Source organism: Neofelis nebulosa, chromosome 5, assembly GCF_028018385.1.
Source record: "Neofelis nebulosa isolate mNeoNeb1 chromosome 5, mNeoNeb1.pri, whole genome shotgun sequence".
In the NCBI taxonomy this organism is placed as follows: domain Eukaryota; kingdom Metazoa; phylum Chordata; class Mammalia; order Carnivora; family Felidae; genus Neofelis; species Neofelis nebulosa.
Window position 1 is genome coordinate 110,276,934 of NC_080786.1, and position 24,808 is coordinate 110,301,741.

Consider the following 24,808-nt stretch of genomic DNA (forward strand, 5'->3'; position numbering starts at 1 on the left):
TATTCTTCTGTTTTTAGATGAAATATTCTTTAAATGTTAATTGGATACAATTGATTAATGGTGTTTTTCAGCTTAACTCTGTCCTTATTGATTTTCTGCTGGATCTGTTTCTAAATGAGGGGAATTGAAGCTATAATTGTTGATTCTTTTATTCATCCTTGTATTTCTATTGTTTTTTGCCTTATGTATTTTGATGCTCTGTTGTTGAGTACATATACATTAAAGATTGTTATGTCTTCTTGGAGAATTGACCTTTTTATCATTATGTAGGATGTCTCTTTATCCCTGTATCTTCCAAATTTGATAATTTTTCTTTCTCTGAAGTTTGTTGAGCCTGAAATTAGTATTGCTACTCTAGTTTTCTTTCGATCTCTGTTAGAATGGTATCTCTTTATTCCTTTACTTTTCATCCGTTTGTGTCTTTATATTTAAGGTGAGTTTATTGCGTACAATGTATAGTTGGGTCTTTTTCTTTTTCTTTTTTGGATTGATCTTTGAATATTTAACCACTTTTCTGTCCTGGAATAAACCCTAATTGAATGTATTGTAGTATTCTTTTTATGTATTACTTGTTTTGATCTACTGATTTTTTTGTTGTTGTTGTTGAGTGTTTTTGTTTATGCTTATCACAGATACTGGTCTTTGGTTTTCTCTTCTTGTACTGCCACTATATGGATTCAGTATCAGTGTAATTGTTTGCCTTATAGAATGAATTGAGAATTGTTCCCTTCTCTTCTAGTTAATAGAATAGAGTGTTTAGAATTCATTTTATTCCTTACGTAAATATTTGTGTGAATTTCTAGGAACACTCTCAAGGTCTACAGGAGCTAGGAGTTAGTGGGAGGGAAGGTGGTAGCTGTGTTTGTAAAAGGATAGCAGAAAGGTTGGTGTGACACAGCTGTTCTATATCTTGACTTAGGTTGCAGTCACAGAGATGTGCACATATGATAAAATTGCATTGAACTAAATATGCATGCACACACAAATGTATGTGAAATTTGGGGCACCTGAGTGCCTCAGTAGGTTAAGTGCCCAACTGTTGATTTTGGCTCGGTCATGGTCTCGTGGTTTGTTGGATTGAGCCCTGCATTGGGCTCTGCACTGACAGCATGGAGCCTGCCTGGGATTCTCTCTCTCTCCCTCTCTCTCTGCCCTTCCCTCATTCATGTACACTCTCTTTCAAAATAAATAAACACTTAAAAAATTATTAAAAAAAATAAAACAGGTGAAATCTTGATAAGGTCATGGATTGTGTCATTGTTAATTTCCTGGTTATATATTTTTCTAGAGTTATGCAGGGTGTTTGGGGAAAACACTGAGGAAAATTCCTTGAAGAGTATACAGGATTCCTCAGACATTATCCCATAATTCATCCACCGGTTCACTAGATACTGGTTAGCAAATAACTTCAGCTCATGGTTTTTGTCAACACATGTTTTCAGTGTTGGCATTACAAGTTTCTTACTTTGGAAACTGGGTGAAGAATCAATAGAGTTGAAATTCTGATTTAAAGTTAAATGAACATACATAAGAAGGAAAGGAAAATAAGCTAAAAAGAGACAGGGAGGCAAACCATAAGAGACTCTTAAATACAGAGAACAAACTGAGGTTTGCTGGAGGGGAGGTGGGTAGGGAGATGGACTAAATGGGTGATGGACGTTAAGGAGGGCACTTGTTGGGATGAGCACTGGGTCTTATATATAAGTGATGAATCACTGGGTTCTACTCCTGAAACCAGTACTACGCTATATGTTAACTAACTTGAATATAAATAAATGAATGAATGAATGAATAAATAATCAATCAATTGGGTTGCCTGGATGGCTCAGTTGGTTAAGCTCCTGACTCTTGTTTATGGCTCAAGTCATGCTCTCATGGTTCGTGAGTTTGAGCCCCGCATCGAGCTCTGTACTGACAATATGGAGCCTGTTTGGGATTGTCTCTCTTACTCTATTGAAATAAATAAGTAAACTTAAAAAATCTATAAAAAAAAAAGTTAAATCCAGACCAGTAATCTCACTTGGTTAGAAAGTCATCATATATTTTTATTTCAATAAGCTGTGATAGTGGTAGTGGTTGTGAACAAAGTATTTTCCTTAGGATACAACTTTAGTTCTTTTTTAATATTTAAGGAAGCACTCAGTTGAGGTTGTAAACCCCACACCATTTAGAATGCATGTAGGGTTGATTTTGTTCAAGCAAACTTTTAGTCAGGATACTATGGAGTTTTTATTTTAATTAGCATTATATTTTATTTTGGCATTTTTCTCAGAATGAAAGCTTCAGAATTAGGTAGCTGAATGCTTTGATCTTGTTTGTAAACAAGGTCTTTTATTCTTCCAAAAGCTTTTTTCATATTTAAATTAAAATTATTTATACCATCTTAAGTTTCGTAGTGTGGTCAGGTAGCTTTCAAAATATGTATGTGAATAAATTCCCATTCATAATCAGTTTGTAGGAGAAATCTTTGTTATCTGATTTTATTTTTCAGAGCTAGTGTATAATAGGTTCACAGACTAAAAGAAAAATCATAATTTGTGAAAAATACAAATTATTAACCCAGCCTGTAATTTTTATATAATTTTTAGGAAGAAAATATATAAATATTTTAGTGTGATAATATCTGTAAGAAACAATTGATCAAAGTCTAAGTGAATTTTGTTATCATTTGAAAATATCTCCAGATATACTTCAGGTTACCCTTAAATATGATAGGATTCAAGAATTTGGAGTTAATGACATTTTAATTAATTTCCTTCCTATTAATGTTATCTCCAGTTTGTCCCCATGAGTTCATTTTGGTGTTCATTCCCTTTTTGGTGGGAATAATGTTTTTTGGTTTTTTTTTTTCCTATATAGAATATATAGTACTATAGGTTCAAAGACTAGTACTTTCATTGTTTTGCACATAGAGGCAAACTTTTTTACAATATGATAGTGGAGTACAAAAAATTCAGTAACATAAAATGTGAAGGCTGCATTTTACTGTGAGATTAATGGAATATTACAAGGACCTAATTGGACAGTAGTTTTGAGAGTTCAGCCCTTAAGCCAAATCATTCCCAGTCCTGGTGGTAGTTTTGATGTAAACAGATAGTATAATTCATTGTGAGAAGTCTTATCAATAATAGGGATATACAAAACTTATAATGGTGTCGTAGAAGAGATTGATTCACTCTGCTAGAGGGTGAGAAAGGTTTCTTGATGGTACTAGATTGGGGCTTAACGGACAAAGAGGATTAGGGAGGGCAAAGCACATTCTAGTAAAAGGAAACAGATGTTGAAGGATGAAACTGCTTGGCTCTTTCAGGGAACTACAAATAATTTAGTATGGTCAGAATACAAGATGTATGGGAAACAGAAGTGAGAAATGAAAACAAATTTTTTTCCCCATCCTATAGGTAGTCAGGATGGAAATTTAAACAAGAGAATGATAACAGTTTTGCATTTTTTAAAGATTTAACTGTCATGATGGACTAGATACTAGAGTAAGGGAGTAAGAGACCATTGGCAGGGAATCCCATTAGTTTAACATTGTAAGAGTCCAGGTGACAAATAAGAAGAGGCAGAACTAAGACAGTGATAACGAAAATGGAGAGAAGATATAGTTTTAATCTTGTTATATTGATACATTTACATTTTGTAGAGGAATGGAAGTGACAGATGTATGTTTAGGTTGATATCTTGGAGATTTTTGAGAATTTGTATAATTTAGAATTAAAGTATTGGAAGAAACATAGGCTTTTATGGGAGTCAGACCTGGGTTCATTGGCCAAGCCTCACTTACCTTTGATTAAAGTGATATGTTTTATACCATGCAGGGCTGTGATGATAAGGAGATAACATAATGCTTGGAAAATTAAAAAGGATGTTTATTGAAGGCTGTCATGTTCAGGACAGTGTTTTGTTTTTCATTACTTAAAACATTTTTTTCTTTTGTTAAATGACTTTTTTTTTTGTACAGGTGGAAATGAATTGGTTTACTTTTTTTTTTAATTAATTTTTTAGTTTTTATTTAAAATTTAGTTAACATATAGTGTAATTATTAGTTTTAGGAATAGAATTTCGTGATTCATCACTTACATAAAACACCCAGTGCTCATCATAAATGCCCTTCTTTAAAAAAAATTTTTTTTAATGTTTATTTATTTTTGAGAGAGAGAGAGAGAGAGCGCAAGCAGGGGAGGGTTAGAGAGAAAGGGAGACACAGAATCTGAAGCAGGCTCCAGGTTCTGAGCTGTCAGCACAGAGCCCAACGCAGGGCTCGAACCCACAAACAGTGAGATCATGACCTAAGCTGAAGTTGGACGCTCAACTGGAGCCACCCAGGTACCCCACAAGTGCCCTTCTTAATACACATCACCCATTTAGCTCATGCCCTGCCTACTTCCTTTCTAGAAATGCTCAGTTTGTTCTCTATAGTTAAGTCTCCTATGGTTTCTCTCTCTCTCTTTTTTTAACCCCTTATACCCCTCTATGTTGATCTATTTTGTTTCTTAAATTCCACATTTGTGTGAAAAAAATATGGCATTTGTCTTTCACTGACTGACTTATTTTGCTTAGCATAATATTCTCTAGCTCCATCCACGTCATTGCAAATGGCAAGATTTCATTTCTTCTCATGGCTAATATTCCATTGTGTGTGTGTATGTATGTGCGTGTTTGTGTATGTATATGTGTACACATAAATACACACCACATCTTCTTTATTCATTCATCAGTTGATGGACATTTGGGCTCTTTCCATAGTTTGGCTCTTGTTGATAGTGCTGCAATAAACATCGGTGTGCATGTGCTCCTTCAAATTGGTGTTTTTGTGTCCGTTGGGTAAATACCTACTAGTGTAATTGCTGTGTTGGAGAGTAGTTCTATTTTTAACTTTTTGAGGAACCTCCATGCTGTTTTCCGGAGTGGCTGCACCAGTTTGCATTCCCATCAACAATGTAAGAGGTTCCCTTTTCTGTGCATCCTCGCCAACATCTGTTGTTTCCTGTATTGCTAATTTTAGCCATTCTGACAGGTGTGAGCTGGTATTTCATTGTGGTTTTGATTTGTATTTCCCTCATGATGAGCGATGGTAAGCATCTTTTCATGTGTTTGTTAGCCATCTGGATGTCTTCTTTGGAAAAATATCTACTCATGTCTTCTCTCCCTTTCTTCACTGGATTATTTGTTTTTTGGGTGTTAAGTTTGATAAGTTCTTTGTAGATTTTGGATACTAAATCCGATACTTTTTGGATACTTTATCCGATATGTCATTTGCAAATTATCTTCTCCAATTCTGTAGGTTGCGTTTTAGTTTTGTTGAGTGTTTCTTTCATTGTGCAGAAGCTTTTTATCTTGATGAAGTCCCAATAGTCCATTTTTGCTTTTGTTTTCCTTGCCTCTGGCGACATGTCTAATAAGAAGTTGCTATAGCTGATGTCAAAGAGGTTGCTACCTGTGTTCTTCTCCAGGATTTTGATGGTTTCCTGTCTTACATTTAGGTCTTTCATCCATTTTGAATTTATTTATTATTATTAGTTTTAATGTTTGTTTATTTTTGAAAGAGAGAGACAGAGAGAGAGAGACCGAGCAGGGGAGAGGCAGAGAGAGAGGGAGACAGAGGATTCAAAGTGGGCTTTGTGCTAATAGCAGAGAGCCTAATGAGGGGCTCAAACTCACAAACTGTGAAATCATGACCTGAGCTGAGGTTGGACACTGAACATACTGAGCCATCCAGGCATCCTTGAATTTATTTTTGTGTGTGGTGTAAGAAAGTGGTTTAGTTTCATTCTGCATGTTGCTGTCCGGTTTTCCCAACAACGTTTGTTGGAGTCTGGCTTTTTTCCCCTGGATATTCTTTTCTGCTTTGTCGAAGCATTATTTTTTTATCTTTTAAAAATTTATTTTAAATTGTGGAAAAAAATAACAAAATTTATCATTTTAACCATTTTTAAAATGTTTATTTATTTATTTATTTTGAGAGAGAGGGAGAGAGAAAGACAGCATGAGTGGTGGAGGGGCAGAGAGAGAGAGGCAAAGAGAGAATCCCAAGCAGGCTCCATGCTGTCAGTGCAGAGCCTGATGTGAGGCTTACACTCATGAACCATGAGATCATGACCTGAGCCAAAATTAAGAGTTGGATGCTTAACCAACTGAGCCACCCTAGCGCCCCATTTTAACCACATTTCTATTCATTCATTCATTCATTCATTCATTCATTCATGAGAGCATGCAAGTGAGTAAGGGGCAGAGAGAGAGGGAGAGAGAGAGAATCCCACCAGGTGCAGAGAGAGAGTGCAGATCCTGGAGTGTGATTCAAGCTCATCTGATGCAGGGCTTGAGCTCATGAACTGTGAGCTCATGACCCTAGTTGAAGTCGGAGGCTTAACCAACTGAGCCACCCAGGCATCATATTTACAACAATTTTTGATGCCAGATGTGTGTGGGTTTCCCCCACCCATCAATCCTCTGTGACACCAACTGGGTATCCTAAAATTTAGTTCAATTCTGACACTACTTGGAAATAGTGTCAGATCCCACAAGTTAAGGGCGCAGTCACACAAGACTGCTCCCACAGCACTTCAAATGCCAGTCACAAGTCCAGCTGTCACTTTGCTTGTGATGAACTGGTTATAAATCTGAAGTTCCACAGCTTCACCCCTCCCCACCACAGGTTCAATTAATTTATGCTAGAGCTGCTAAGAGAACTCAGGGAAACACTTATATTTATCAGTTTATTAAAGGATTTGACAACATAACACCACTGAAGAGCCAGATGAAGAGATACATAGGGCGAGGCCTGGGAGGGTTTCATAGACCAAATAATATAACAAAAGATGCTCCTATCACCCAGCAAATTACAAGGGTTTCAGAGTTCTAGGCCAGGAACTGGGGGCAGAAACCAATATATATATATTTTTTGTTCTGTCACAGTCATCAAGGGTCATCCATGTAGCATGTGTCAATTTCTTTTTTTAAGACTGAATAATATTTCATTGTATATACCTCATTTTGTTTATCCATTCACTTATTGATGGGACACTTAAATTGCTTCTATCTTTTAGCTGTTGTGAACAATGCTGCTATAAACACAGTGTACAAATCTCTCAGGAGTAAACTGTGTTTTATTTTTATTTTTTTGATTTTTTAAAATAAGTTTGTTTATTTTGATAGAGACAGAGCACTAGTAGGGGAGGGGCAGAGAGAGAGAGAGAGAGAGAGAGAGAGAATCTCAAGCAGGCTCTGTGCTGCCAGCTCAGAGCCCAGCGTGTGGGGCTGGAACCCACAAAACCGCTCACATGGCCTGAGCTGAAACCAAGAGTCGGTTAACTGACCAAACCACCCAGGCACTCCAGGAAAACAGTGTTTTAAACTGACTACATATATAGTCATGTTTACATCCTTGTGAGATAGCTATTATTACGTCTATTTTCAGGTAAGGTAACTAGTGAAGAGAAGATAAATAATTTATTTGTCTAGATTGATACTGTTTTGTATTAAATAATTTTAACTTTTGTGTCTAGTTAGATTAAATATAAACCCTGTTAATAAGATGTCTGACTCTTCCCTAAAAATTTCCATGCAGCAATTCATCGGGAGCAAGTTGTAATCCCTTTCAATTATTATAAATATGGTAACTTCAAAATCACAGGTCCTATTTAACTTGGCATATAATAATTTCTATTGTTTTTTTTAAACTCTTTGAAAAATTTTATAATTATATAAGCTTTAGGATCTCAAAATGTTGGTTTCCGGACTAAATTTACCTTGAGATTTTTAAATATCTTTCTTCTATTTTTTTGGTAGACTTATATTTCTACGCTAGCAAAAGAGCCAGGTGGGTTTGTAGACTGCACTTGTTTTCCTCTGTGAATTACTATGAATTTGGCCATTCATCTTGAAGTTTTAAATAAAAACAAACTTAAATGCCTCTTAATTATCATATTGTTATACTTAGTATTAAATTCCATTTTTCCCCCACCAGTGGAAAAGAAGCCTAAGAAATAAGGTCCTCTCTCTAGACCATAAAAGTAGAAAAAGTGTTCGTGGGCGTCCTGTCACCTCTAAGACATCACCAGAAAGGTAAGATATATGTGTGTATGACATAGGATGGGCTTATATTGTGTATAAATAGTGTGACTGACCATGGTGATTCATTTAGCTTCTTTGGATCTCAGATACATAATTTTGAAATACAAGGACTGAATTCAATGTCCTCTAAGGTTCAAGTGTGAACTTTCTGTGATTCTAAGTCATCTTAACTCTTTTCTTTTTGTGCATTTGGAACATCTTGATAAACTTTAGCTGATAAAACAAGAGTTACATATAGACTTGATTATAATGCTTGATTCATTATTTGTGGTCTGCAGTAAAAAAGATGCTGAATTTAGCACTTAGTGTTAGTAAATTATGTTAGAGTTAAATATTTGGGAGATTCAAATTGCAGTTATCAGAAGGAATTTAGAGCATTTCAGGATTGGATATTTGTAAATAATTAAAAAGTTGTTCTATAAAAGAGTGTTGAATTTTCTTTTATGGAATAGTGAATGAATAAAAAAAATGAGTGTAGCAAAGTAAAAGTTGTAATTATTGGGAGGTCACACAAATTAGAAGACTAATTGAAGTTCTTAAATTTATGTCAGAGCACTTTGTAAGGTACTTAGTCTTATTCTCCCTTTTCGAGTAAATTGTCTATAGGAAATGAAAAACATTGGTATTCCATATCCTTATCACTACTTAATTCCCTTCCTTCCTTCCTTCCTTCCTTCCTTCCTTCCTTCCTTCCTTCCAATGTCCTTGTGGGTGTAAACCTGTGTCTCATTGTAGTTTTGATATGCATTTCCTAATGACGTTTGTCTTTTTATGTGTTTGTTGGTGATTTTTATATCTTCTTTGGAGAAATGTCTACTTAGATTTTTGCCATTTTAAAATTGTGTTGATATGTTTCTGTTGAGTTATAAGACTTCTTTATATATTCTGTATACAAGTCTTTAACAGATATATGGTTTGCAAATATTTTCTCCCATACAGCTTTTCACTTTTTTGATGTTGCCTTTTGAAGCACAGAGGTTGTTTTCATTTTGATGAAGTCCCATTTATCTATTTTTCTTTTGTCATGATGCTTTTTTGTTGTCATATCTAAACTATTGCCTAATCTCAGGTTAGAATGACTTATTCTTGAGTTTTCTTCTAAGAGTTTTAAGGTTCTAGTTATTAGAGTTAGGTCTTTTATTCATTCAGAATTAATTTTTGGATATGATATGAAATAGGCATCCAAATTTATATTTTTGTTTGTGAATATGCAATTGTCCTAGCACCAGTGGTTGAAGAGGTACCAATGTTTTGGGGTAACTTTGATGAAAATCAATTGCCTACAAATATAAGGGTTTATTTCTGGATTTGGAATTTTATTCCATTGATCTATATGTTTGTCCTTATGCCAGTACCACTGTGTCTTGATTACTATAACTTTGCATTAAGTTTTGAAATTAGAAAGTGAGAGTCTTCCAGCTTTATTGTGTTTTTCAAAATTGTTTCAGTTGTTCTAGATTTGTTGCATTTTCAGTTGAATTTTGAATCAGGTTGTCAATTATAACAAAAAAGCCAATAAGGATTTTGAGAGAGGATGTGTTAAATCTGTAGACTAATTTGGGGAGTTTGGCCATCTTAATATTAAGTCTTCTGATTCATGAACATGAGATATCTTTCCATTTAGATCCTTTTTAATTTCTTTCTGCAGCTTTTGGTAATTTATTTTCTTCTTTTTGATGCTGTTGTGGAATTGTTTTCTTAATATTATTTTCAGACTGTTCATTATTAGTGTATAGGAATTCACTTGATTTATGTATGTGGACGTTATATGCTGTGATTTTGTTTAAGGCTTCCTAGTTCTAGAAGTTTTTAGTAGATTGCTTGGAGTTCTATACATGAAGACAGTTTACTTCTTTATTTCCAACTGGATGCCTTTAATTTTTTTTTCTTTGCTTAATGTTCTGGTTAGAACATCTAGTATGATGTAGAATAGAAGTGGTGAGAGTGGACATTTTTGTTTTGTTCCCACTCTCAGAGGGAAAGCATTCGGTATTTTACCATTACGTGTCATGTTAGCTAGGTTTTCATAGATGCTTTGCTATGGTTTGAATGTTTGTGTCCCCTCAAAATGTTTATGTTGAAATCCTAATGCCCAGTGTGATGGCATTTGGAGGTGGGGCCCTTGGGAGGTTAAGTCATGAAGGTGGAGCGCTCATGAATGGGATTACTGCCTTTATAAAAGAGACCTCACAGAGCTTCCTAGTTTCACCTTTTGGAGGACACAGTGAGAAGTTAGCAGTTTGCAGTACAGAAGAGGGCCTTTACCAGAGCCTGAGCATGCTGTCTGGCACCCTGATCCTGGACTTCCCAGCCTCCAGAACATGGGAAATTAATGTCTGTTGTTTATAAGCCACCCATTTTATGGTATTTTGTTACAGTAACACAAATAGACTAAAGTATGCTCTTTTTCATGGAGGAAGTTCCTTTCCATTCCTAATTTGTTTGAAGCCTTTTTATCATGAATGTGTGTCAGGTTTTGTCAAATGCCTTTTTTGCATTCATATCATGTAATGTGTATCTTTTAATTAATGTGTTACATAAATTTATTTTTAGATCTTAAGCTAAATTTGCATTCTTGAGATAAATCCCACATGATCCTGATTTATGATCCCATTGATATGTTGCTGGATTTAGTTTGCTAGGATTTTTTTGAGGATATTTTCATTTGTATTAGGAAGAGAAATTGATCAGGAGCCGTGGCTTAGTTGGTTAAGTGTCCGACTCTTGATTTTTGCTCAGGTCATGATCTCATGATTTGTGAGATTGAACCCTGCGTCAGGCTCTGTGCTGACAATGAGGAGTCTGCTTGGGATTCTCTCTCTCCCTCTTTCTTTCTGCCCTTCCCCCACTCACATTCTCTCTTACTTTCAAAATAAATAAACTTAAAAAAGAAGAGAAATTCATCTGCTCTTTTCTTATGTTGTCTTGTCTGGGATTTGGAATCAGGCTAATACTGACCTTGTAGAATGAGTTGGCAAGTGTTTTCTCTTCCTTTGTTTTCTGGAAGAATTTTTGGAGAATTGATGTTAAGTTTCTTTAAATTTTTTTTTGTTATGATTTTATTTTCTTTATTTATTTTCTTTATTATTTTTTTACGATTTTATTATTAAAAACAATTTTTTTTAATGTTTATTTTTTTTTGAGAGAGACAGAGGCAGAATGCGAGTGGGTTAGGGGCAGAGAGAGAGGGAGACAGAAGCAGAAGCAGGCTCCAGGCTCTGAGCTATCAGCACAGAGCTGACATGGGGCTCGAACTCACAAACCGGGAGATCATGACCTGAGCCGAAGTCGGATGCTCAACCGACTGAGCCACCCAGGCGCCCCACGATTTTATTTATTTATTTTTTTTAATTTTTTTTTTCAACGTTTTTTATTTATTTTTGGGACAGAGAGAGACAGAGCATGAACGGGGGAGGGGCAGAGAGAGAGGGAGACACAGAATCGGAAACAGGCTCCAGGCTCCGAGCCATCAGGCCAGAGCCTGACGCGGGGTTCGAACTCACGGACCGCGAGATCGTGACCTGGCTGAAGTCGGACGCTTAACCGACTGCGCCACCCAGGCGCCCCGCCCACGATTTTATTTTTAAGTAATCTCTACACCTAACATGGGGCTTGAGTTCATGATGGTCAGAGTTGCTCGCTCTACCAACTGAGCCAGTCAGGCACCCAGGTTATCTTTTTTTTTTTTTTTTTTAATGTTTATTTTTGAGAGAGAGAGAGAGAGAGAGAGAGAACAAGTGGGGGAGGGGCAGAGAGAGAGAGGGAGACACAACATCTGAAGCAGGCTCTAGGCTCTGAGCTGTCAGCACAGAGCCTGTCGAGGGGCTGAAACCTATGAACCATGAGATCATGACCTGAGCCGAAGTGGGACGCTTAACTGACCCAGCCACCCAGGCACCCCAACCCCCCCACAATTTTTCTTTAAATGTTTAATGAAAGGCACCAGTAGGCCATCTAGACATTGGCATTTTGCATGTGTATGTGTGTGTGCCTGAGGATATCACGTTACAAGTTTAAATTTTTATTTGTTATAGCTCTATTCAGATTTTCTGTTTTTTTATGAGTCAGGTTTTTTTTTTTTTTTCAGTTTTAATTTAAGAAATTTCTACACTCAGTGTGGTGCTCAAACTCACAACCCCGACTACAAGAATTGCATGCTCCACTGAGTGAGTCAGCCTGATAGCCATGTATGAGTCAGTTTTGGTACCTTGTGCCTTTCTAGGAATTTGTGCATTGTGTAAGTTATCTAATTTGTTGGCATACGTTTGTTCAAAATACTCTCTTACAGTCTTTTTAATTTCTGTAATATTGTTAGTGATCTCTTTTTCTTATTTACAAATTTGCATCTTTTTTTCCTCTCTTTTTCTGCTCAGTCTCCCTAAAGATTTGTTAATTTTGTTGATCTTTTCAAAGAACCAACTTTTGATTTCATCAATTTTGTCTCTTGGTTTTCTGTATTCGTTTTCATTTATTTCCACTATAATCTTACTTTCTTTGTTTTTGTTTTGGAAATAGTGCTGCTTTTTCTAAATCTTAAGGTGTCTGGTAAGGTTATTGATTTGAGATCTTTCTTCTTTTCTAACAGCAATTTTACAATTTTAAAATTTCCTTGAGCACTGCATTAGCTGCATCTCATAAATTTTGGTGTGTTGTGATGTTCTATTCATTAATCTCAAAAGTATTTTCTAAATTCTGGTATGACTTTTTTGATTCATTTGTTGTGAAAATGTGTATTATTTAATTTCTGCATTTTTGAAAACTTGCAAGATCTTATTGAGATATAATTGACATAACATTATATTAGTTCAGGTGTACAATGTAGTGATTCATTATTTATATATATTGAGAAATGATCACTATAGTAAGTCTAGTTAACGTCTATCACCATGCATAGTTATACATCCTTTTCCTTGTGATGAGAACCGTTAAGATTTACTTTCTTAGCCATTTTCAAATACATGATACAGTTTTATTAACTACAGTCACCATGCTTTATATTACATTCTCATGACTTACTTACCTGTTGTTAATATTTAATTGAATTCCATTGTGGTCTGAAACATTCTATATGATTTCCTTTAAAAAATTTTTTTTTAACTTTATTTATTTGTCTTGAGAGAGAGAGAGAAAGAGCACAAGTGGGGAAGTGACAGAGAGAAGGAGAGACAGGACCCCAAGCAGGCTCTGGACCATCACTGCAGAGCCTGATGTGGGGCTCAAGTTCATGAACAGCAAGATGATGACCTGAGCCGAGATCAAGAGTCAGATACTTAACCGACTATGCCATCCAGGCGTCCCTTTATGGTTTTCTTTCTTATAAATTTACTGAGTTTCATTTTATGGTTTTGCATATGGTCTTGCTTGCAGAATGTTTTGTGTATTTGAGAAGAATGTGTATTCTGTTCCTATTTGGTGGAGTGTTCTATAGATGTCTGTTAGATTGAATTGGATGATACTATTATTCAAGCTCCGGTTATCCTTGCAGATTTTCAGTCTAGTATATCTATCCGTTATCAAGACTGGTGTTTTGAAGTACCTACATATTATTGTTGAAATGTTCATTTCTCCCTTATGTTTTGTCAGTTTCTGCTTAATGTATTTTGTGGTCCTGTTGTTAAGTATATGTGTATTTGTAATTGGTATATCTTTCTGATGAATTAACCCTTTTATCAATGAAATGTCCTTCATTGTCTATTTTTGTTTGTTTTAAAGTCTATTGGATCTGATGTTCATATAACTACTCCATTTGTCTTAAGGTTGCTGTTTGCATGGTACACCTTTTTCCATCCTTTTACTTTGAACCTATTTATTTCTTGGAATCCAAATTGTCTCTAGTTGAGAGCCTTTAGTTGGATCTTGCTCTAGTGGTTTTGGGCTGCTATAGTAAAACACCATAGACTGGGTGGCATATAAACAACAAATAATTATTTTTTATAATTCTAGTGGCTGGGAAGCCCATTATCATGGCACCAGAAGGTTCATTGTCTATGAGAGCTTCTTGGTTCGTATAGATGGCATCTTTTCATTGTGTCCTGAAGGGGTGGATGGGGCCTCTCTTAAGACTCCTTTATAAGCGTACTAATACCATTTATGAGGGTTCCACTGTCGTGATCTATTCACTTCCCAAAGGCCCCACTCCTAATACCATCATTTTGGGGGTTTAGGATTTTAACATATGAATTTTTAAGGGAAGGAAACATTCAGAACATAGCAGATGTGGATTTCTCATCTCTTCTGGAAATCTCTGTCTTTGGACTAGATTGTTTACTCCACTCACATTTCATGTGAAAGTGTCAGCAGGGCCATGCTTCCTCTGAAGGCATTAGGGAAGGATTTATTCCATGTCTCTCTCTTCTCTTTGGGCATTTCTTGTACTTTGGATGCATTACTGCTGTCTTATCTGTTTACATGATCTCTATGTGTGTCCTCACATTGTCATATGTGTATTTCTGTTTCTATGTTCAATTTGCAGTTTTTAGAAAGACACCAGTCATAATTTATTACGGCCTTATTGCCATCATTTTAATTTGATTTCTGTGAAGACAGTATTTCCAAATAAATTAACATTCTGAGATACTGGGGTTAAGAGTTTAGAATGTCTTTTGGAGGGGGGCACAATTCAAACCCAGACAGACACCTTGAACAAGGGAGAGGAACTGAGCTTCTTTTGGGAGCAGTAATTTCTTTTTTTTTAGGAAATGAATTGGCAGCCTATCAGTTTCCTTTTTCTCATTCTTTATTGCTTCTTAAAAATTCAGTCCTTCTTCAGTGACCTGCAATTAAAATGAATATTTGTTTTTTTGTATTACCTTTGTGTTTGTGTGTTGCTTCTAATTATAGAACTATTCAGGTTTTCTATTCTTTTTTTTTAAATCAACTTTATTGGTGTATCATTTACTTAGAGGAGTATGTGTCAATTATAAGTTTTTATAATTTTTGTCAGATATATTGCTTTTTTATTATAAAATTTACACAACATAAAATTTACTGTCTTAAAAAATTTTTTTTTAAATGTGTATTTATTTTTGAGAGAGACAGAGAGACAGAGTACAAGATGGGGAGGGCCAGAGAGAGAGGGAGACACAGAATCCGAAGCAGGCTCCAGGCTCTGAGTTGTCAGCACAGAGCCCGACATGGGGATCACACCCACGAACCACGAGATCATGACCTGAGCCGAAGTCAAATGCTTGACCAACTGAGCCATCTAGGTGCCCCATAAAATTTACCATCTTAACCATTTTTAAATACATAGTTCAGTAGTTTTAAATCCATTTCTAATGTTGTACTAATATCATCACCAACCATCTCTACACTTTTCATCTTGTACTACTTACACTATATACCCATTAAACAGTGACTCCCAGTTTCTCCCTTATAGCCCCAAGCAACCACCCATTCTACTTTCCATGAATTTGACTACTTTAAGTACTTCATGTAAGTGGAATCATTCATTATTTATCTTTTTGTGGTGGGCTTATTTTACTTAGCATATTGTCACCAAGTTCATTCATGTTGCAACATGTCAGAATTTACTTCCTTTTTAGGCTAAATAATATTCCATTGTGTACTTACGTTATACACATGCTGTTTTGCTTAGCCATTCATCTGTCAATGGACACTTGCATTGCTTCCCCATTTTTGCTATTGTGAATAATGCTGATATGAACATGGCTATACAAATATGTTTTCGAAACCTTGCTTTCATTTCTTTGAATTTGGGGTATATATCCCCAAGTGAAATTTCTGGACCATATGGTAAATCTGTTTTTGATTTTTGAGGATCACCATACTCTTTTCCATAGCAGCTGCATCATCTTACATTGCCAGTAGTGATGTGCTACTTTCTCTGCATCTTCATCAACACTTACTTTCATTTAATTCATAATAGCCATCCTATGTGAAGTCATAGGTGATTGTGTTTTTGATTTGTGTTTCCCTAATAATTAGTGATGTTGAACATCTTTCCATGTGCTTATGGCTATTTGTATATCGTTGGAGAGATGTTTATTCAAGTTCTTTGCCCACTTTTAAAGGTCAAGTTTTTTTGTTGTTGAGTTTTAAGGGGTTGTCTATATATTCAGAATATCAATCCCTTATCAGATTCATGACTTGCAAATATTTTATCCCATTTTTTGGGTTGCCTTTTTGCTCTCTTGACGGTGACTTTAGATGCTATAAAAATTAAATACTTTATAAAGTACATTTCGTTTGTTTTGTTGTTGTTGCCTGTGTTTTCGGTGTTATATCCAAGAAATCAGTGCCAAATCCAATGTCATGGCCATGAAGCTTTTCCCCTATGTTTTCTTATATGCATTTTATAATTTTAGCTCTTACATTTAGTTCTTTGATCCATTTTGAGTTAATGTTTGTCTATGGAGTTGAGTAGAGGTCCAACTTCATTCTTTGGCATGTGGATATCCAGTTTTTCTAGGACCATTTGTCCAAAAGTCTCTTCTTTCCCAATTGACTAGTCTTGGCACTGTTGCTAAAAAACACTTTCTATGTATATGAGAGTTTATTTCTGGGTTCCTTATTCCATTTTCTTGATCTGTGTGTTTGTCCTTATGCCAATACCACACGTTTTCATTACTGTAACTTTGTAGTAGGCTTTTTTTAGTGTTTATTTTTGAGAAAAAGAGAGAACGAGCACACATGTGTGAGCAGGTGAGGGGCAGAGAGAGAGAGAGAGAGATTGAGAGACTCCCAAGGAGGGTTTCATGCTGTTAGTGTGGAACCTGACATGGGCCTTGATCTCTCACAAACTGTAAGATCATGTCATGACCTGAGCCAAAATCAAGAGTCAGATGCTTAACTGACTTAACATCCAGGTATCCCTGTAGTAAGTTTTGAAATAATGAAGTGTGAGTCCTCCAGTTTTGTTACTCTTTTTCAAGATTGTTTTGGCTATTGGAAGTCCCTTATATGAGTTTTGAGATAAGATTTTTTATTTCTGCGAAAAACATCATGACTTTGATACAGTTGCATTGAACTGATAGATTGCCTTGAGTAGTATTGACATTTTAACATTTAGCCTTCTAATCCCTGCAAATGGGGTGTGATTACATTTATTCATGTATTTTGTTTCCTCTAGCCATGTTTTGTAGTTTTAATTTTATGATTTTTTTGCCTCTTTGATTAAGTTAGTTCCTAAGCATTTTCTTCTTTTTAGTGCTATTATAAGTGGAATTGTTTTCATGATTTCCTATTCAGATTTTTCATTGTTAAATGTATAGGTATGCAGGTGATTTTTAAATTTTTTTTTTTAACATTTATTTATTTTTGAGAGACAGAGACAGAGTATGAGCAGGGGAGGGGCAGAGAGAGAGGGAGACACAGAATTCGAAGTAGGCTGCAGGCTCTGAGCTGTCAGCACAGAGCCTGTCGCGGGACCCGAACTCACAAACCGCGAGATCATGACCTGAGCCGAAGTCAGACGCTTAACCAACTTGAGCCACCCAGGCACCCACGTTATGTAGGTGATTTTTGTGTTGAGTTTATATCCTATCACTTTGTTGTATTCATTTTTGAAACAGTCTTTTTGTGGAATCTTTAGGGTTTTCTACGTATAAGATGATACCATTTGTGAACAGAGATCATTTTACTTATTCCTTTTCAATTTTGATGCCTTTTTTTTCTTTATATTTTGTCTAATTGGCTATGTAGTATGTTGAATAGAAATGGCAAAAATGAACATCCTTTTCTTGTTCCTCATCTTACAGGAAAAGAGTCTTTCACCAATAAGTATGATGTTTGCTTGGGTTTTGCATATATGGCTTTTATTATGTTGAAGCAGTTTCCTTCCATTCCTGGTTGTGTGCTTTTGTCATGAAAGATGTTGAACTTTGCCGCTTTTTTTTTTTTTTTTCATCAATTGGGATGATCATATTTTTTTTTCTATTCATTCTGTTACTCTCATCTTTTTAGTGACCAATTTTTGTAGGTTGAACCATTCTTGCATTACAGGAATAAATCCCACTTGGTCATGGTGTATAGTGTTTTTAATCTGCTGCCAAATTTGGTTTGTTAATATTTTGTTGAGGATTTTTTGAAACAATGTTCATAAAAATAATGGTCTTTAGTCTTCTTTCCTTGTGGTGTCTTTGTCTGGCTTCAGTAGCAGGGTAATGTTGGCTACATAAAATAAGTTGGAAATTATTATTATTTAAAAAAATTTTTTTGATGTTTGTTTATTTTTGAGACAATGCGAGAGACAGAGTGCAAGCAGTGGAGGGGCAGATAGAGGGAGACACAGAATCTGAAGCAGGCTCCAGGTTCTGAGCTGTCAGCCCAGAGCCCGACACGGGGCTCGAACCTACGAACCGTGAGATCATGACCTGAGCCTAAGTCGGACGCTTAACCAACTGAGCCACTCAGGTGCCCCTAAGTTGGAAATTATTTTCACTTCCATTTTTGGAACGAGTTTGAGAATGATTGCTGTTCTTCATAAAATTTTGAAATTCACCAGTGAAAGCATCAAGGCCAGGGCTTTCTTTCCTGGGAGTTTTGATTACTGATTCAATCTTCTTACTAATTTTAGGTCAAGTCAAATTTTCTGTTTCTTTGTGATTCTATCTAGGTTTTTTGTTTTTAGGAATTTGTCCATTTTATCTATATTATCTAATTTGTTGAGATACAGTTCATAGTACTCATTTATAATCCTTTTTATTTTTGTGGAATCATTAGTAATGTCCCCACTTTCATTTCTGATTTTAGTTATTTGCATCTTCTCTCTTTTTCTTAGCTCATCTAGCTCAGGTTTGCCATATTTGTGAACAAACTTTTAGTTTCATTAATTTTTTCTATTGTTTTTCTTCCCCCCACCTTTTTTTTTTTGATGGTGCCCTGCCCAACGTGGAGCTTGAACTCAGACCCCTGAGATCAAGAGTCAGATGCTCTACCCACTGAGCCAGCCAGGCACCCCATTCTCTTATTTTTCTATTCTGTATGTCATTTGCTCTGTTCTTTATTATTTCTTTTTTTCTGTTAGCTTTGAATGTAGTTTTTTTTTTCTTCTGGTTCTTCAAATTATAAAGTTGTTGATTTGAGGTCTTTATGTTTGTAATGTGAGCATTTATAGCGAAAAACGCTTCTTGGTACTAGTGTTCTTGTTGTGTTTTGCTAATTTTTGTATAAATTTTGTATGTAGGCACCCTATTTCCTTATAGTTTTATCTCTATCTTTTTCAGTTTTTGATTTCAAAAAATTAAATCTTTTATATTTTTGAATTTGTTTTTGTTTCTGTTTTCATTCATCTCTTAAGTATTTCCTAATTTGTGATTTCTTCTTTGAACCATTGGTTATTAAAAAGTATGTTGTTTAATTTCCACAAATTTGTGAGTTTTCTAGTTTTCCTTGTGTTAATGAGTTCTAACTTCATTCCATTGTGGTCAGAGAAGATGCTTTGTGTGATATCTTTCTAAATCTGTTGAGACTTAATTTGTTCCCCAGAATATGGTCTGTCTTGAAGAATGTCTTATGTGCACTTAAGAAAAATGTGTATTCTCTTGTTGGGTGGATTGTTTCACGTATATCAATTAGATCTAGTAGGTTTATTGTGTGTTTTAAGCCCTCTAATTTCTTTTTTTCTGTCAGATTGTTCTATCCCTTATTGAGAGTGGGGCATTGAAGTCTCCCAACTATTATTGTAGAACTGTCTATTTTCATTTTCTATTAATTTATTCTTTATATGTATATTGTTTTTGGCGATTTGTTAAAGTTTATTTTTGTGTTTGAGAGAGAGCAAGAGAGCACGAGCATGCTAGTGGGAGAGGAGCAGAGAGAGAGAGAGAGAGAGAGAGAGAGAGAGAGAATATCCCAAGCAGGCTTCATGCTGTCAGCTCACTCTCATGAACTGTGAGATCATGACCTGAGCTGAAATCAAGAGTCGAATGCTTAACTCACTAAGCCAATCAGGTGCCCCAATTAATGCTTTATATATTTTGATAGTTTGTTATTAGGTATGTAGATGTTTATAATAGTTAGATCTTCTAGCTCTGTTATACCTTGTATTAATATATAATTACATCTTTGTGTCTTGTAGTCTTTTTTTGATTTTGTATTTTGTCTGGTATCAGTATAACCTTACTCTCTTTTGGTAGTATTTGCATGGAATATGTTTTTCCATACTTTGACTTTTAACCTGTCTTTGGATCTAATGTGAGTCTGGTGTAGACAGCATATAATTGGATCTTTTTTTTAGTCATTCTGTCACTCTTTGTATTGGAGAGTTTAATCAATTTACATTTAAAGTAAGTAGTGATGAGGAGTGACTTATTTCTGTCATTTTTCTGTTAATTTTACATGTCTTACAGCTTTCCTTTGGTCCCAACTTTCTGCATTATTCTTTTTTGCTTTGTGGATTTTTTTTTTTTTTTCATAGTGAAATGCTTAACTTCCCTTTTCATTTCCTCTTATGTAGCTATTTTCTTTGTGGTTATCACGTGGGATTATGTTTAACATTATAAAGTTGTGGTACTCTAACTTGAATCTCTACTTACTTATCTTGAATAACACGTAAAAATTCTATTTCCTTACAGTTTTTAAAACAATTTTTATTTAAGTTTATTTATTTTGAGAGAGAGAGCAAGTGGGGTAGGGGCAGAGAGATTGAGAGGGGACAGAGAATTCCAAGCAGGCTACACACTGTCAGCATAGACCCTGATGGTTTTCTTTATATTATGTAGAAAACAAAATTTGCAGTTATAAACCAAAGTTGAAGTAATAACTAGCTTTTAGACTAATTTTTTTTAAATAAAATATTAGTCTGTCAAATCATGTGGAAAACAAAAAACGGAGTTTCAAACCAAAGTTACACCATTGCTCATATATTTACTTTTTATTTTTATTTTTTTTGAGAGAGGGAAAGTGCAAGTGGGGGAGGGGCAGGGGGGGAGAGAGAGTAGAAGAGAGAGAACCTTAAGTAGGCTCCACACCCAGCATGGAGTCTGACATGTGGCTGGATATCACCACCATGAGATCATGACTTGAGCTGAAATCAAGAGTTGGATACTTAACCAAATGAGCCACCTAGGTGCCCCTCATGTATTTACTTATATTGAGATCTTTATTTCCTCATATGGTACTGAGTTAACTGTGTGGTGTTGTTTTGTTTCCCCTTGCAGGATTCTCTTGAGCATTTGGTGCAGGGCAGGTCTTACGGTTGCAAACTGTCAGTTTTCATTTGTCCAGGCATGTCTTAATTTCTCTCTACTCTTGAAGCACAGTTTTGCTGAATATAGGATTTTTGGTTCATGGGTTTTTTTCTTTTAGAACTTCAAATATATCAAGCCATAGCCTTCTATCCTCCAAAATTTCTGATGAGAAATCTTACTATCCTGTTGAACATTTTTGTATGTGACAAATCACTTTTCTTCTGCTGCTTTCAAGTGTGTCTTTCAAGAGTTTGATTATAATGTGTCTCAGAGTGATTACAAAAAAAGACACTAAAAGTAAATTAGAAATAGAAACAATAAATAATACAAATTTTATTTATTTGTAAATAAAACCTTCATTGAATTATTTTAATTTGAATATGCTCTTTGACTTTTTTGTGTGTCCCTCACTAATAAAGTGCCAGGCACAGATGTTCTCAGCCATGCCATGATGTAGATATTGTTTATTCAAGGGAAAGTGATATAACCTCTAAGACAGTTGCTTATCTGTGAAATTAGGAAAAAGTCATCAAGTTTGCTAATTCTTTCTTCTGCCTGCTCAAATCTGCTTTCGAATACCTCTAGTGAATATTTCATTTTAATTACTGTACTTTCAGCTCCAGAATTTTTTTGGCTTACTTTTTGGTGTTCAGCCTCTTTGTTGGTATTTCTATTTTGTTCACAAATTGCTTTCTTGACTTTTCTCAGATCTTATTACATTCTTTGATCATCCTTAAGGCAATTGTTTTAAAATAATTTGTCTAGTAGATCTGATATCAGGTCTTATTCAGGGACAGTTTGATTTACATTTTTTTTTCCTATGAATGGGCCATACTTTCCTCTTTCTTTGTCATATTATGATTTTTTGTTGTTGAAAATTGGACATTTGAATCTAAAAATGTGATAATTTTGAAAATCAGATTCTGTCTCTTTCCCAGGGTTTGCTGTTATTATTTTTTATTTTATTTAATTCATTTATTTATTTTTTATTGTTGTAGGCTGTCTCTTTGTCAAAGTTCATTATATCTATAAACTTATGGTCTTTTCAGGTTTTGTTTGAGCCTGTGCCCTTCCCTATGTATACGTGGTAACTTTCTAATTTCATCCTTTTATGGATTCACTTTTGAATGTTTTAGTGTTTAATGTATGGCTCCTAAATGGGGAAAAAGGGAAAAATTAAGAGATGAAAAAGGGGCATTAGCTTTTTAAATCCCCTGGAAGTCACTTCTAGAAAGGGTGAGGCTTGCAGAGATGGAGGGAGGTGCAACCACAATGATTGCTTGCCTCTTTTTCTGCACCTCTGACATAAGCAGTAATCAGTGATCAGAGAACAGATCCCTGATATTTAAAGGATAAGATCGTTTTTTTCTCCTTTGGTTCCTACAATGCTGTGAGTGTAAGCTGTTCCTCTAACATATGTTCAGCTGTTGCTGAGGGTCTGGGGGCTTGGGGTGGGTAGCTTCTGTTCTAAGAACTGAAATTGACCAAAATCAATGACATTTTACTGCCTAAGCCTTTTCCTGAAATTGTAAGCCTTCAATAATCTCCAGATTTCTAAAAACAGTTATATCAGACAGATTTTGCTAGTGCAGTTCTGTGGGTTGGGCGATCGATTCTTGGTGAGTCCTACTCCACCATCTTCCCAGAATCCCCTTTGTATTGCTTTCTAAGAAAGGAGTATTCTTTTGAATATTTATTGAAATGTGTGGTGTGCTTACATTAAATTTCAACAATTTGTGTTTATTTCTTTGTTCTCTTTCCCAAAATCCATCTTTTTCCTACCATCAATAAAAAGTTAGAAGTAAAATTTGCCAACCAGGTTAACAGTATAATAAAAGGGAGGAGTCAGAAAAAAACAACACAAGACTTAATTGAATTTAGAGACAAAATAAGAAGACAATAACTGTGAAGGAGAACAGGAGTAAAGGAAGAGTGAAAGGTTGGAGCATTTTTTTCCTACATGTTGTCTTATCTTTCTTAAACATTGATATTTCTTTAAAAAATTCTTACTGTTTTTCCTTTGCCTGTTATGTAAGGAAAGTGGGATGGGAAATTGAAGACATAACCAAATAGCAAAGGAATCTAACTCCATCCTGTTAAATATAGTGTTTGAATATGTAGATATATCTTTGTTTTCTTTCCTATTCCTATAGGTCATTCCTATTTCTGTGCCTTTACTTAGGGTCCAGATAACCATCACTACAATATTTTTCAGGATTTTTTGTAAACCTTGTAGATCATCAGCTGCTTAAAGTTTTCTGGATGGTGGAGGTAGGTACAAAAAACCCCCAGAAGAGCAAAGGCAAAAAGCAAGGAGAAAATTGGAGACCTTCTATCATGTTTGTTTTTTTCTTTTATGGAGTGATATCACATTCATGAAGAATAGATAGGTAACTATAAAAACTGACATTTAGAGAATAAGAAAAAGCTCTTGGAAATTACAAAATAATCGTAGCAATAAAGAAAGTCCTATAGAAGATGTAGCTAAAATTTCCCCTAGTAAATAGAATAAATAGACTAGAACAGAAAAGAAGAGACTCAAACTGGGTAGTACAACATCTAAATAATAGGAATATCACATAGTTTAGAGAAAATGCAGGGAAAAATTTATCAAGAAAATACTAAAGGACATCTCCAACATTTGAAAAATAAGTTTCCAGATTGAAAAGCCTTAATGAATATTAGCACTGTGTCAGAGGGGTAAAAAAAGGGAGAGAGAGAAACCTTCACTAAGGCACATTATGATATATCAGAGTACCAGAGGTAAGGTAGAAGAGATCTTAACAGCTTTCAGAGGCAAAAAACCCGCAAAAAACAAAACAAAAAACTTGTCACCTATGAGGATCAAGAATCATAATGGCATTGATATTCTTAGCTGCTCTGGAAGGTAGAAAATTATGAATCTGTATCTTCAAAATTCAAAGAGAACATTATTTCTAGCTTGTTGTTCTATACCTAACTCATCAAGTGTAAGAGTAGATTCAATATGTTTTTAGACATAGAGGTTCTCAAAACAATCATCTGCCATGTATACTTTCTTAGGAAGCTCCTTTACGATATGCTTCACTAAAATGAGCATGTAACAGGGCACACTTTTTTTTGTAGAAGGCCAGGTAGTAAATAATTCAGGCTTTTTGGTCCACAATGTCCCATATTCTTCTCCTCCTGGAGATGATAGGCTACCTGATGTTTTGGCTTTATTGAGAGGAATTCTGTATATGTTGTTAATCAGTGAAACATAAGTGATATTACATGGGGAAAAAAAAGTAAATTGTATAAAAATTTAAGTAATTAACTCCTAGAAAAACTAAACACTGTATAAGAAAGGAAATGTAACTGTAGTGAATATATGGATCAGCTTTGAAGAACATGTAAGGATTAACAACTGCAGATTTAAATATAATTTGTGATATAAGGATATTGGGAATTTATTGGATGGAAGGGGAAATGTTGGAACAAAGATTGCAAAATGCTCATATTCTATCAGTGGATATTGTTTAAAAGAAAAAAAATCAGTGACAGTAATTAGTAGGAAAAATAGTAGAACAGTTTCATTGGGGAGTAGAGAAGGATGGGGCAGT

General features: G+C 35.1%; 1 protein-coding gene across 12 annotated transcripts in view; it reads left to right on the top strand.

The window, feature by feature from the left end:
* Positions 1-24,808, top strand: part of SENP7 (SUMO specific peptidase 7) — a 155,073-nt gene that overhangs the window by 26,237 nt on the left and 104,028 nt on the right. For 10 of the 12 annotated variants that reach the window (XM_058731544.1, XM_058731549.1, XM_058731550.1 and 7 more), the window contains one exon: positions 7,970-8,067. The exons of the other annotated variants lie outside the window; for them this stretch is intronic. In XM_058731544.1, coding sequence (XP_058587527.1) covers positions 7,970-8,067 — 98 coding nt within the window. The remainder of the gene's footprint in view (positions 1-7,969; positions 8,068-24,808) is intronic. 12 annotated transcript variants of the gene reach the window in all.